The following is a 15,319-nucleotide window of genomic DNA, read 5'->3' on the forward strand; positions in this document are numbered from 1 at the left end:
ATCTCTTTCCGCACGGAAAAGTGATCATGTAAATTGTGTTCTCGCTATTACAGTTAGTGAACTTACGCTGTTGCCATGGGCGCATAGTTCCGATGTCCACACTGGTGGACCTAGTGGTTTGTGGACATGCCGAGCAGCTACCACACGGGTGATGTCCTTGTACCGGCGGCAGGTCCCAAAGTGCTCCCACCTGTCTAGATTGTTTGGTTTTTGGTCGAGTGTGGACTAGGTGGTCTTTTGTGTTAGGTCCTCTTTTAAAGGCAAAAAGTGGCGGTGGCAGAATTTCTCCACTGGAGTTCAAAATGGACCAATGTTTAGTTATTATTTTCCGTACCTCATTGGATCTTGTGTGAAAGGTGTTCACAAAGGTCATTCGGTTAGATCTTTCTTTCGGAATAGTCTCCAATAGGGCGTCTCTGTTATTGTTGGAGGCCCTTTTCTTCGATTGGCGGATGATTTTGGCTGGATATTTCTTTTCTCGTAGGTATTCCGAGAGTGTCTCAGAGTGTTTTTCGAATGACTCTTTGGTCGAACAATTTCTCCTGAGTCTCAGGAATTGCCCAAAGGGCAAGTTATCCCTGAGCGCCCGAGGGTGGCAACTTTCGTAACTCAGAAGAGCGTTGCGTGCCATGGGTTTTCTGTACAGCTCTGTTTTCAAGCCGTCTTCTGTGACCACTATCAAGAGATCTAAGAACGGTAGTTCCTTTCTACTGAACTCTAGGGTGAAGTTCAGAAATTCATTACAGTTGTTAAGCCAATTGTGGAACTCTAACAGACTGGCCTCAGATCCTCTCCATATGACAAAGATATCGTCTATGTATCGCTTCCAAAGGCGAAGCGATACATAGTGTGGGTTGTCTTGGTGCAGTATTTTTGTTTGTTCTAGTACATGAACATAAAGATTCGCCAGACTAGGCGCAAAAACACTGCCCATACTGGTGCCAGAGATCTGGAGGTAGATGGTATCCTCGAATTTGAAGTAATTATCTTTCATTGCCAGTTCAGCTAGTTCCATAATGATCGCAAGTCATATCTACCTCTGAAAGACGACCCCACTGAAAGGCTTAAAACCAAGATCAGCCATCTAGTGGAAGAGGCGACGTCTCAAGGATGGATCACTCCACAAGAGGGCCAATTTCTCTGTACTTCTCTACTTCTCACCCGTCGATCCCCTATTTCTACTGCCTACCAAAGGTGCACAAACAGAAGAGACCACCACCCGGGAGACCAATCATCTCTGGCATAGGATCAGTCCTAGAGCCACTCTCTACATTTGTGGATCACTTTCTCAATCCTATTGTCAAAGAAATGCCAACTTATCTCAAGGACACAAAGGATATGTTACGTTTACTTCCGGACGTAAACTTTGACAGTTCCATGGATCTACTTGTGTCCTTTGACGTAGAGTCTCTGTATACGTCAATCCCTCAAACAGAGACCCTGGAAGTGGTGGGCAATATCCTTCAAGAAAGGGACCTACAGACAACAACTCCAGTCTCCTTCATTATGGAACTAGCTGAACTGGCAATGAAAGATAATTACTTCAAATTCGAGGATACCATCTACCTCCAGACCTCTGGCACCAGTATGGGCAGTGTTTTTGCGCCTAGTCTGGCGAATCTTTATGTTCATGTACTAGAACAAACAAAAATACTGCACCAAGACAACCCACACTATGTATCGCTTCGCCTTTGGAAGCGATACATAGACGATATCTTTGTCATATGGAGAGGATCTGAGGCTAGTCTGTTAGAGTTCCACAATTGGCTTAACAACTGTAATGAATTTCTGAACTTCACCCTAGAGTTCAGTAGAAAGGAACTACCGTTCTTAGATCTCTTGATAGTGGTCACAGAAGACGGCTTGAAAACAGAGCTGTACAGAAAACCCATGGCACGCAACGCTCTTCTGAGTTACGAAAGTTGCCACCCTCGGGCGCTCAGGGATAACTTGCCCTTTGGGCAATTCCTGAGACTCAGGAGAAATTGTTCGACCAAAGAGTCATTCGAAAAACACTCTGAGACACTCTCGGAATACCTACGAGAAAAGAAATATCCAGCCAAAATCATCCGCCAATCGAAGAAAAGGGCCTCCAACAATAACAGAGACGCCCTATTGGAGACTATTCCGAAAGAAAGATCTAACCGAATGACCTTTGTGAACACCTTTCACACAAGATCCAATGAGGTACGGAAAATAATAACTAAACATTGGTCCATTTTGAACTCCAGTGGAGAAATTCTGCCACCGCCACTTTTTGCCTTTAAAAGAGGACCTAACACAAAAGACCACCTAGTCCACACTCGACCAAAAACCAAACAATCTAGACAGGTGGGAGCACTTTGGGACCTGCCGCCGGTACAAGGACATCACCCGTGTGGTAGCTGCTCGGCATGTCCACAAACCACTAGGTCCACCAGTGTGGACATCGGAACTATGCGCCCATGGCAACAGCGTAAGTTCACTAACTGTAATAGCGAGAACACAATTTACATGATCACTTGTCCGTGCGGAAAGAGATATGTGGGGATGACAACCCGAAAAACCAAAATAAGAACTGGCGAGCACAAGAGCACAGTTCGCTGTCGAAAACAAGCAACTCGCTTAACAGCTCACTTTCTGGAAAAAGGCCACGGTCCTAGTGAGTTCAAGTGGACAATACTCGAACAGCCGACGATACCTGATCATTGCCCTGATGTCGGAAAGTTTCTGTTTAAAATAGAGCAGAAATGGGTCTACAAACTAAACAGTGACAAGGATGGCCTGAATGAACCAATACCGTGGATGTCATTATAAGATCATTGAGCCATTTTCCATCTTTTCCATGTTTTCCTTGTCATCTAAAAAACTACGACTCCCATCATGCACCACACTGGCTTCACTCATATACCCGCCCTTTTCTCTTGTTCGGTGCCTCCCCAGAACAGCCCAGAGGTACGCTTGGAGACACCGACGGAGAGGTAAGAGTGCGGTTACGTAATCTAGATAGGTAGCCCTGTCCGCTACGAGTCCGTAGCCTTATAGTGTTAGAAGCCCGAACTCATAAAACTTTTCCGGTACGGCACCGGTGATACTTTCAACGCATAAAGGTTGTCTCTCACGCTATCAGAGATACACATGATTGTTCTTTTGCCTTGTTTTAACGGAATCGGTTGAGTGTCCCTGTGATTATATTTTGCAAAAACAGAGCGGTGCTCCTATTCTACCTGAGCTGCTGCCAGGTGAGGTGAGGCGCCATCCCCACAAGTTTTGGGTGAGTGTTATGTCTGTTTAAATGCTAATACATGACCACTAGAATAGCACGATGTACTTAGTGCATTCTCTAATATGTGTAATGTTTTTCTCTTTTCTTTGTCTCCTATGTGACTTTTGTAGACTGTGGTGGAGATTCTACACCTGCTTTTCAGGTGAAATTTTTCCCTTTTATCTTCACTTATTTAAATGCAAGCAGTAGCACCATCTAGGTCCTGACGAATGCATAGGAAAATCTTCCGTTGGTATGCAGAAACATGTTGACCACTTGCCGGTAGATATTCTGTCAAATCTACTTCTCACTTGTTTTTAACCTTGGGGTCTGAGAGAAACTAATAAATCACTTTTCTACTCAGTCTCACCCAATTTTATTCACTTTTCACTTTACACTCACTGCACTGCTTCTCCTCAGGTGTACAACTATTTGTTCAAACACCATATTTGATACCATCACATACACAATTGACATCGGTCTCCCTACTCACATAGTCCTCACACCTGTTAGAGTGTGATTGATCTTGTGTACTAACTCCTGGGTAAGGAGAACCCATATGATGTGATAATGGTGGTACAGAACGGCAACTGATGGGAAAAATTCCTACCCATGTTGCATGTCGTATATATGAGTAGTTGAATGTCTCTTCACATCTGAGCACACACAGTCTAACTTATATAGTCACTGGTTGAAAGGTCTCGAGTAAAAACATTGAATGGCGACTCCTGGACACCCTTTTGTTGTTACAGGGATTTGAATAACCATGTTTGAAAGTTTTCTTTCCTGATTTGCTCATATTGCAAATGCTCCAGAAGCAAAATTACAACATATTTTAGATATGTTCACAAATATTTTCTTAAGTTTTGTGAGGAAAATTGTCGTTTGGGTGGAGTAAAAATGTACTTCCAACAGTAGCAGCAGTCTGGTAATTGATTGCACATAGTAATAGCAAACAACAAGAATGCTAACATTCTATATTCATGCAAATGCGAGGCATACTGAAGGCTGTGTTCATTGAATAAAAGGTTAAACTTAGAGAAAAATAAAGATATCAAATAAGGCCAACATACAAGCAGAAACTTACTTAAATGGTGTTTTTCGTAGAGAAACTGGAAATTTTGCACGCCTACTTTGTATGTGTATATTGATCCTTTCTTGTGTTGTTAAACCCAGAAACACAATCTTTTAAAAGAAAGAAACGGATGGTAAATATTGTATTTAGCAAACTAAAACCCAAAACATTAATACCTTTCATTTCAAAAACAGAATTCACTAGTAGTGTTCTACGAATGCAAACAACCCTGTTCTAATATAACTTTTTGTTTTAAATCCAATGATTCCAATTTCTAAACATTGGTAACATGCTGTTTCATTAATTCATCAAGATTACATTATATTTATAAAGAACAGTCAGTTTGTACATCTAACTAAGCATTTATGAAGTTAAATTACATAAAAAGTCAACATTTTGAGGAAAAGGGAATGAGGGAACTGAACTATTTATTCCAAGTTCCAGACGTATCCTCCTAAAGGATTGCATTATCATAAAATCCAAATAATTAATCTCCTATGGTGTTAAATCACATTAAATGATCACTATATTTGAAATGTAGGTTCTCACTTGTTTCTAAAACAGGACAGGTGTCTAACATGTGCTAGTTCTTCCACTTAGAGAAGACCATCATTTTTTTTATCACTGCGCTAATGATCCATGAGGTCTGTTATCCAAAGAATTTCATACTTAGGATGACCAGGGCCTCTTTCATTTTTCAGCCTTTACATTAAATGTAAATTACATTAGTTTCAGCAAAATAACATTTAATGTCCAGCACGAGACATTTACTTGATTTGCTTATTTTTATTTGGAGAGCACTGGATCTTTGAGAGACATGGCCAAGAGAGAAGAAGGAGAATAGCGGGCTACTAAAAGATCAGACATGTTTCCAGTTGCTTTCACTAAAATGGATACAGGTCACTACTTTACTAATCTGAACCACTCTGAACCACACAGATTTCTAATTTAGTGCGGCGTAAAGGAGCATTTTCCATCCTAAGCGGAGGCCCTCGTGTTGTGAGCAGACATAAATTGTTTGGCGTGAGATAGGGAGAAGCAAGCATGTGGGGAAGGTGCCACGAATCACTGAGTGGTGTGGTGGTACCGGTGAGATCAGGGATCTAGTGGAAACATCCAAGAAGAGGAATTAAGTGAGTCATTTTGTTGGCTCTGCTGACAAATTTCGCAAGACGTTCTCTAGTCACTATAATATGCTGATGATCTTGGTAGCCAAGTTGTACAGACTGTTACAGTTTAGCCTCTTTTGGCCCCAATACCAGTACCTCTAAATATTGTTAGCTGGTTTTCTGATAGAAAACGAAAACTTGGGAAAGGGGTTGAGAGAATTTGCTCTCATGAGAGAAAATTTTGCTTAAGAGGTGAAGATAATGCGCAAGAAACCTGTATGACCTGGGCAGCAAACACTCACCCCATGAGAGATACTTTTCAAAGATCACCATTTTTGCATTTCAGGTGTGGTCCCTGATGTAAAAAGACCTTTTCATACTGAAAGAGTCTTTGCTCTGACTCAAGTGTCCCACCCCATCAGTGTGTAATAAAAAATATCTGGTTCTTTTAGGCTCCTTGCATGGCGATCAGTGATTTGTAGGGACTGTGATAGAGTAGGATGTGGGAATACAGTTGGGTAAGCTAGTTTGAGAGCGGAAGTGTCACGTATGGTTAGCCCTGATTATACTTGTAGTAATGCTACCACACGCATTCCATAAAACTGGTCCTTTCAGTCTTCAAAATATTTTCATAAACTTCTCTCCTTTGATCCTTTGTGTTATCTGGTAGAATCAACTTCTGACTAAGGGCAGAACCAAACTAGCTTTCTTAAAGAACTGAAAACTTGGGGGCAGATGTACGACCCTATTTTGCATCCGCAAACGGGTTTGCGACCCATTTGCGCATGCAAAATACAAAAGGGTCATGTACTAACCCTATTTAGCGAGTCACAATTTATTTGCTGAAAAGTAATAAAAAGTGTTACTCATTTTTGTTACTTTTATACAAACGAAGACAACACTGTATACAAGTGAAAAACTGGATTAAAAAAAGATTTTACCATAAAAAAGGTCTTATAGTTTTTTTGTACTTGCACTGCTGATGACTTATTCCTGCCTGTTCTTATGTTTGTTTGTTATAATTTTCTTTGTTATGGGGGAGCGGGACATAAATAACGGGGGAGTGGAGTTTGGAAAACAGTAATTTAATTAGAACGTGAGCAGCGGACAGACCGTAGGGGAGAATCAACATATGCTGGATTCTAAGGGCAGACTGACGAGATGCTTAGGTGGTGCATTGATGCAAAATGGTGGTGGTGAATGATGTTTGGTGCTCAGGTGGTGACATTATCTGGTGTGCACTGGAGGTACGTTGTGGATTGTGGAGTTGTAATATGTTGTTTGGTGTGTAATTAGGTGATGTGTATTGGAAATGTGTGGAGTTGAATTGTGTGGCCTGGAACTGTGGTGTTGAGTGAAATTATGCTTAGTGAAATTGTGTCATGGTGTGGAGTGCATTTCTGTTAATGGGTGGTATTGAGTGCATGTATGTTCCGTGTATGTAAATGCATTGAGTACAGTGCAATTACGTGGTGTGTAATTATGTGGCACTGAGTGGTATTATGTGGAGTGTATGTTGCATTCAGTAGAGTGTAATTATGTGGTGTGTAATTATGTGGCACTGAGTGGTATTTGGAGTGTATGTTGCATTCAGTGCAGTGTCATTATGTAGCATATAATTATGTGGCACTGTATGTGATTATGTGGAGTGTATTTATGTTGCATTGAGATCAGTGTAATTATGTGGCATGTAAATTGTGGCAGTGAGTCGTATTATGGGGAGTGTATGTTGTATTCAATAGAGTAATTATGTGGTGTGTAATTATGTTGCACTGCGTGCTATTTCTAGTGTATGGTGCATTGAGTGCAGTGTAATTATGTTGCATATAACTATGTGGCACTGTGTGAAGTGTATGTTGGATTGAGTGCAGTGTAATTATGTAGCATATCATTATGTGGCACTGAGTGGTATTGTGTGGAGTGTATGTTGCATTCAGTAGAGTGTGATTATGTGGCATGTAATTAAGTGTCACTAAGTGGTATTTGAAGTGTATGTTGCTTTGAGTGCAGTGTAATTATGTGCAACATAATTATACGCTACTATATGGTATTATGCGGAGTGTATTTATGTTGCATTGAGTATAGTAACTATGTGGCATGTAATTATATGGCACTGAGTGGTATGTGGAGTGTACTTATGTATGCACTACATGATTTTATTTTAATAAAGTATTAAATAGCACCAACTTGACAAGAAAGTATTGAAGCCTTTTCATAAGCACTAGTAACGTTACACAAGGATGTATTATTTTTTTGGGTAGGCACAGACGATTACGGAATTTATTTGCCTAAAAACACAACATATTATGTACACTCTCAAACTCGAACCTTGTTGCCCAGTTCGACAGTTGCCAGCTCTAACAGTAAAGCCACTAAGAGGGGGGCATAAATGGGCACACAGCAACCTTGCCTACCAAAAGAGGGATGGGCTCCTTAAAGACGAGACGGGGTGAATACTCATTGCGAACTCACCAATTCCGAAACAAAACTGAATGGGCAGAGTAAAAACACAGAACACCAAAGTAAAATAACTAAATCCAGCAGAATCTGTGACACCTGGTGTAGTCTCCATTCTCAAATACTAAAACTTAGCCAGAGGCAGTGTTAATAGCCAATTGCGGGGTTATAGCAACCACAAGGTTCATTCTTTCGGGAAACAAAAAAGAAGTGAGCATCATCTGTTTCCAATTACCGCCAATGCCACAATTGGATAGATAAGGATGAAGCTCGGGCCCGAGGACCCTAGGCCATCCAACAAACAAGGCGGGACAATCACCCACCTTGCATTAATTGCACAAGCTAATTGTAGGCTCAGAAGAAAAAAACACACGCACGAGCGGGTGTTCAGAGCTCAAAAGTCCTTACTTAATGCCTCACAGAGTAGCGCATGCGCTGGCTCAGACAAGACCTAATGAACTGAAAAAGTTTCATTTTTCTTTTTTTAAATGCATCCTGTTTTCCTTTAACACCTTTACTGCTAAGGCAATTCCCCTCCTGTGCTGCAGATCCATGAATCCCTTTATTCATGACGAGCTCAGCTAGTCATAAGCACACGACCAGTGTACTGCATGACGAGCTGAACTCGTCATGAGCATGGAAGGGGTAAATGAAAATGGGCTACATTAAAAAAAATATCTGTTTTATTTAAAAGCAGTCCCAGACATGGAGGTCGGTTGAGCCCAGAAGGCCACCATACCTGGTAGGGGCAGCCATTCCCAATGGGTTCGCAAACTGAGAGTGCCTCATTATTATTCATGAGGCATGCACTATGCGACCCCATAGAGCATCGCAAACAGTGTTTCAGACACTGTTGTACACATCATTTTGCGACTCACAAATTGCGACTCGCAATTGAGCGCAATTTGCGTGTCTCAAAATGCTATGGTCGTACATCTGGCCCTTGGTTCTTTAAGGTTGCTTAACTAGTCTGTTCAGTTCCTCCTTCTGTCTTAGTCGTTAGTGTCTAGCGGGCTATTCCGTTAGGCAATGCTAAGCTCTATAAATCAAGCTTTTGTTAACGATCACAAGCAAATGGCACACTGTGAAGGCAAACCTTGCATCCCTAATAATCCACTCGTACATCACAGACCTGAATAAAGTTCCATCTCCACAACAAACTCTATACCTCATGTTACCCTCAATAATGAAAACAAAGGAATGTAGGCGTGGCGCACTGCAGTGATGGTTGGGAAGTTGGATTCTAACATTTATTTGCCACTAGATGGGAATCCCACCAGTGAATATAAAACCGAACTATCTCAAATCATTGAGAAAGCAACAATGGATGGCACCATTGACGACAGAACCAAAAAATATCTGATAATAGAACATCCTAGGAGCCCCTCCATTACCATGTTGCCGAAAATACACAAGAACCTGATGGACCCTCCTTTTCGCCCGATTGTCTCCACCAGAGGCTCAATACACGAACCAACTGGCAAACTCATTGACCGGTATCTGCAACCTATGGTGTCAAAACTGGATAGCTACATAAAAGACACTACAGAGTTTCTGAATAAACTGGCATCTATACAAATCAATGAAAATGAGAAACTGATCTTATGCACAGCTGACGTAAAAAGCCTGTACACCTCCATCCCCCACGAAGGAGGGATTCATGCTGTAGAACAAGCCCTACTTCAATCTAACATCAGTGATCCGTTAAAAACTTTCATCCTGGAACTCATGATATTTACCTTATACCATAGTTATTTCACATTTGAACAGAAATGGTACCTACAAATGTCCGGAATGGCTATGGGTAATTGTGCGGCTCCTACTTACGCTAATCTCTACATGGGCAACTTTGAATTCAATCACATCTACTCAAACAAAAACTGGACGGAGAACTTGAAACTCTATGTACGTTATATCGACGATTTGTTCTTCATTTGGAAGGACTCTCAAGAGAACCTTGAACTTGCATTGACAGACTTGAACACTAAAGGCGATCGAATCGAATTCACGTGGAACATCAACCACCAGGAGATAGCATTTCTAGACGTTCTCATCAAAATCACCTCTCAGGGCATTCAGACAGACCTTTTCCGTAAACCAACGGACCGCAATAATGCCTTACTATTCAGCAGCTTCCACCAAAACTCTCTGAAAAGACACCTGCCATACAGCCAGATGCTAAGAGTAACCCGCATAGTCTCAGACCCTGTCACCAGAAATGCACAAATCAAATCCATGGCAGCACGTTTCCACAACAGAGGATACCCTGATGAAATACTTAATGAGGCCATTAACAGAACTTCTGCAATCTCCCGTTCTGAAGCTCTCCAGAGCAGTATTAAAACAGACAACCAAAGGATGGTTCTTGTCTCACGATATTCTACAGTCAGCAGATCCTACAAGAACATCATTTTAAAACATTGGCGTATCCTCTCATCTGAACCAGACTTTGGGGATCTTTTTAAGGATTCTCCAATCTTTGCATACACCCGTCCCATGAACATTAAGGAAATTCTAACAAAAACTATCACCACTCAGGTGGGACATACTGGCACACGTCCATGTCACCATTGCAACAACTGCAACATCATCATAAAAGGCAATTACATCAGCCACCCGATGAGAGGTTTCAACATTAAACTAAGCGTCGATGCTACATGCGACTCTTCAAACCTTATTTACCTACTTAAATGCCCTTGTGGCAAAATCTACGTGGGTAAGACCAGCAGGAAGATCAAGATTCGATTAAACGAACACAAGTCAAACATACGAACAAAAAACACCAAATCCAACGTGGCCATTCACTTCAATGAAACCAACCACAACGTGGCCCAATTGAAATACATGGTCCTTGAAGTTGTTCCAAAAATTGAAGGGAGAGACAACAACAAAACCCTACAAAGAGAAACAGCATGGATGTACAGACTCCAATCACAGAAACCTTTTGGTCTCAATTACCGAACTGAATTAAGTTGCTACTTGTAATGCCCACGGGCACTCATTGATACATTGTATCCGCATTCTGTTGATTGTTTCTTTTTTAATGTTACTTGCATCCACATTCTCCTTTCCCCACTCCAACATGTCCTCCCCATTCTTTTCCCTACTCCAGTAGTCCTTCACCAGTTTCTACCATCCCTCCTACTTCTTCCCGGAACTCCGCGTCCACTCCGCGAAGTTACCGCACTCTGAACCCGATCATCACAGACACGTCTCCGACGTTACTCCAGTAAGTTTTAGCCCGACCCTTTTCCCGTGTCACCTGCTTTCTCTCCGATGCCTTTTTTCATAATGTCTCCATTATTATGTTTTCCAGAGAATCGCACATAATCTTGAAGATGATTACGTAAGACTCGACAACTTCGAGCAGTTTGTTTTCTCTTTCTTCACTCTGTTCATAGTCCCGACACTCCCCAACCTCACTCCGCATTTTTAAGGCACGCCAACCATCCGCTTTCACGATCCACCCCCGTTTTTTTAGCATGATTGTTTTAACCTTTTAGCACATCCACCCCATTCCCCGACACTGCCCCACAACCTTCTTGAAGTTTCACATTATTGCCTGTCTTTTTTTGGATGCATGTGGTTGACCCACCCATACACGTATGTAACATTGTTCAGTTTACGTATTTTGTATTCTAAAGTACAACAATTGATTTGGGTCATTTTATGTTCTTTGTTGCAGCGCTCCTTGAGAAAGGACTTCTTAGTCCGAAATGCATTGGAGCATCTTTCAATCTCATGTCGTTTGATGATGTATATCAAGAACTTTGATGATTTGTAAAGAAAATAAGCTTTAAATACGTTACAATGATAACCTTTCAATAAACTCTACAACTTCATTTATTTGGAACTTTTTTTGAACTTTATGGAATCTATCGTGTTGTCCACCACCAAGAACCATACAAGTGTGCCCAACAACAGGGATGCGCCTACACCCCAGTAGCGCACTCAACCTATCACCCTCAATAATGACCCATTCGAGGGTGAAATAAAAAAAACAAGAAAATCTCCCAATTGCCATGTTACAACTGGTTTTCACTTTATACCTTCTAAAGTATCTTATGCTTCCTTTTCTCTATTACTCCAATGCAAGCTGGCTGTAACCACACTCTCTAACCTCAGGACTACTCAGAGATTCCCTTCATTGTCTCATCTCTAATACGGTCTAGTGAGTATCTTTTAGCGTTCCTGTGGAGTAAACTATGTACAACAACCAGTATAATGTAAAATGGATCTTTCCTACTTCTGTAATACCCACTTTTTCCCTTTGTTCTCCACCTTCTTCTTTTCCCCATGCATCATCTGCACCCATCCTGTTCCTTCTTATATTCTTCATCTATTTTTCACTATCCCTTTCCCTCATCTGCTCACTTCCATCTATTTTACTGTGAATCATTTCATTTCCAATTTACAGCCAGGTACTCAGTTACTGTTGTAAGCTACACTGACATACTTAGCTGTAGGACACTTCAAAAAGGAGTTGCTGCAACAGAAACGGCAAAAGTGGCAGTATCCATCCCTGCACATTGGCTGGCATTGAGAGTAAATGTGGAGTTAAAGCCATTTGTATTCAGATTAATACGCAGAGAAAAGAGCTCCAGGAGAGTCAGATGCTCCTTTAAGAAACATAGGTGCTCCATCAAGAAAGCAGGGACCCTGAATCCATCTCAGCTCACGCTCAAGCAACAAACAGGGAGGTCATTGCCATGGATGCAAGAGAGTGGTGTAAATTGAAGCAGTGGTAGCTGGGACCCAGGGTACAAAAACAGAATAGCTGGACACAACCAGGCACAGGAGAAACATCCTGTCTGTATGTGTTAAATGCACGCAGAGCAATCTTTTTTGTGTGAGGGTAAACTAACCAAAAACCATTTAACTGTCCTTTGAATAGAAGCTCCTCCATTGTATTCAGCAGGTACTATCAAATAAAGGGGACGATGATGACTAAAAATAGTATAAAGAAGAGGGGCAATACATGTATTTCACTCATGCCCTCGCAAACTGCTAAGCATCTACACAGTCCATATATTAGCAAACTCTAGCACAACAGTGAAGCGGAGAGTGTGCTAATATAGGCCTGTTCATCCAACATAAGACAACTCATTCTCAGCCTGCTTGGCAGATCCACAGAGCTATTCCGAGCACATGCTGTGCAAACAGAGAAGGCATCTGTAGTGCCTAATAGATGCCAAAGCTTAAGAGGGACTTGCTGTTAGAACACCCCTCACGATAAAGGGTACCTCCACTCTAAGGTGCCCATGATTACCTTGCAGAGAGCGGAATCAAAATATTACTTATCAGCAGACAATAGAAGTAAGGAAATACCTCATTTTGTATGGTCTTCCCCACGGTGAGTGATACTGCTGTTTTTTCAGTTCAGAGTGCACTGAGGCCGGCTAACAACCTCCGTGCCAGTGCCCTAACCCCCAAAACCTGTATGTTGCATTAGCTATACCCAATTGGCATAAGCTAACTTACCCATAAGTCCCTGGTATATGGAACCCTGGGTACACAAGGCCTTTAAGTTAGAAAGTCATCCCAAATCCTGGGTGTGGCAAAGACAAAACACATCTCCCGGTCCACCACTGCAGATTGGAAGAGCAATTTTGCCATTTAAAGCCACGGCAAAGTCAATCATCCCCTGAAACACGTTTAAGTCACTCCTACGGCAGACCTACTGAGGCTTAGGCAGGATGCAGCGTATTTTATGACTAGAACATGTATTTTTCGTGTTCTGACAGTAAAAACGCGAAACTTTTGTTATTACTGTGAAAAGACTTGGTAGCCCCGTTGGTTATTGAAGGGCTACTCGCTGTAACCCTTTAGCTGTGCCAACTCCTGAACGGTGCGGTCAAAGTCTAAAGTCCAAAGTAACAAACAACTCTCTGCATTAAGCCCGACTTGAGTCTCACATGCAAATAAATGCAACTAGTTACAGTGTGCAACTTTAAAAAGTTGCTACTTTGTTTCCTTCAATCTCCTGTGCTCTTAACAGTTGAACATGGAGCTTGAGTGAAGATGTGCTAATAACTCCCTGGAATGAAGACAATAGGGTCCTGCATTGGAGAGAGAGAGAGGTGTTACCTCTCTCCTTCAGACAACCCTAATGGTGAGCTTCAAAGCTCAAGCCGCTAATGACGAGCAAATGGGGAACACTTGAGACTAGCTGGCACCCAGAAAGGGGAGGGGAAACCTGTTGTCGAACAGGTTTTTCAGGGGTGTGTAAGCCCCTTGGTAGCCGCACCTCTAGATTGGGCTAGGGAGCTCTGGGCACTGAGAGAGGGATTCTGCCATGTTAGGAGTGGGCAGAATGGTGCATCTAGGGATAGCCAGATGCCACACTCCCCAAGAAGTAGTCCATCAGGAGAGGAGGGACCTAGCAGCCGATTGGCTACAGACCTTGTAGAATCTGACGGCCCTTTATGAACATAAATTGAGCACGCCTGGCACCCAGAACTCGGATTTTGTCGGGACTGGAACAAGGACCAAAGTAGGACCCTGCTGCACCATGTAACTGGCAAAGAGAGGGTGCACCGGCATGGACTGCACCTGCTTTACCTTGTGGCAAGCAAATGAGAGGGACTGCACCTACTATCTCATGCAGAAGTCATCTCCAGAGCCCAGCCAAAGTCAAGAGACTTCAAGAGTTATTTGGCTGACCTGTTCTTAGCACAGGGCCAAAACAGCTGAGAAGCCTGCTGAGTTAGTCACTTAGAACCTCCCGATCACTGCCAATTACAGCCATGCAGCACCAGAGATCAGGGCCAGAGTTTTTTGAGCCTGGGAGAGTCGTCAGAGTGCAGCTTAGTCACCCAAAAGCATAGGTAAAACCCAGGAAAGGAATTGGCCATGACTGTACTACCGGGCAACTAGAGGTCCAATGGGCGAATGGACTACCAGCACCAAGAGGACTTCAAGAGACGTAGACTCTGATCAGGACCGCCTCACTCCCTTCATAGACCATGGAGTATCCATAGGAAGACCTGTTGACTGCATCAGATTCATAGCATACCGGAGCTTCCTTAATCCCATGCACCAGGACCACTTCCAAAGGAAACCCCTGCAACGGATACATGAGCCTGGAACCCACTGAGGATTGCTTCTACTTTTGTGGTAACGGTTTCTGAGAACTTTGTTGGTTCCCCTGACTGGCTTCTAACTGGAGTGTGTAGGAAGGTGGATATATGACTATGGTTACACCCAACATTTTGCCTAGTGATTAGCTGGTTTTCGACTTAGTTAACCTGGGGCTCTGCTATTCAGGACCTCAGGCCCTCTCTGTTGAAATGGACTCTATGTACTCTAGGTACATACCAATTGGAACATGGATCACCTTGTGAGCCCCTGTACAGTGTACCCTAGGTACCCAGGGCATAGGTGCATCCAGGGCCTACCAGGGGCTGAAGCACGGATTGTGCCACCCCTGGCCTG

At 42.6% G+C, this 15,319-nt stretch overlaps 1 protein-coding gene across 1 annotated transcript in view; it reads right to left on the reverse strand.

Moving 5' to 3' along the window:
- The window catches only part of ZDHHC13 (zDHHC palmitoyltransferase 13), a 322,174-nt gene that overhangs the window by 38,423 nt on the left and 268,432 nt on the right, over positions 1 to 15,319 (reverse strand). The window contains exon 16 of the mRNA XM_086959524.1: positions 4,332 to 4,429. Within this exon, the coding sequence (XP_086815650.1) occupies positions 4,332 to 4,429 (98 nt within the window). The remainder of the gene's footprint in view (positions 1 to 4,331; positions 4,430 to 15,319) is intronic.

The sequence above is a fragment of the Lissotriton vulgaris genome, chromosome 2_2, assembly GCF_964263255.1.
Source record: "Lissotriton vulgaris chromosome 2_2, aLisVul1.2, whole genome shotgun sequence".
NCBI lineage: Eukaryota > Metazoa > Chordata > Amphibia > Caudata > Salamandridae > Lissotriton > Lissotriton vulgaris.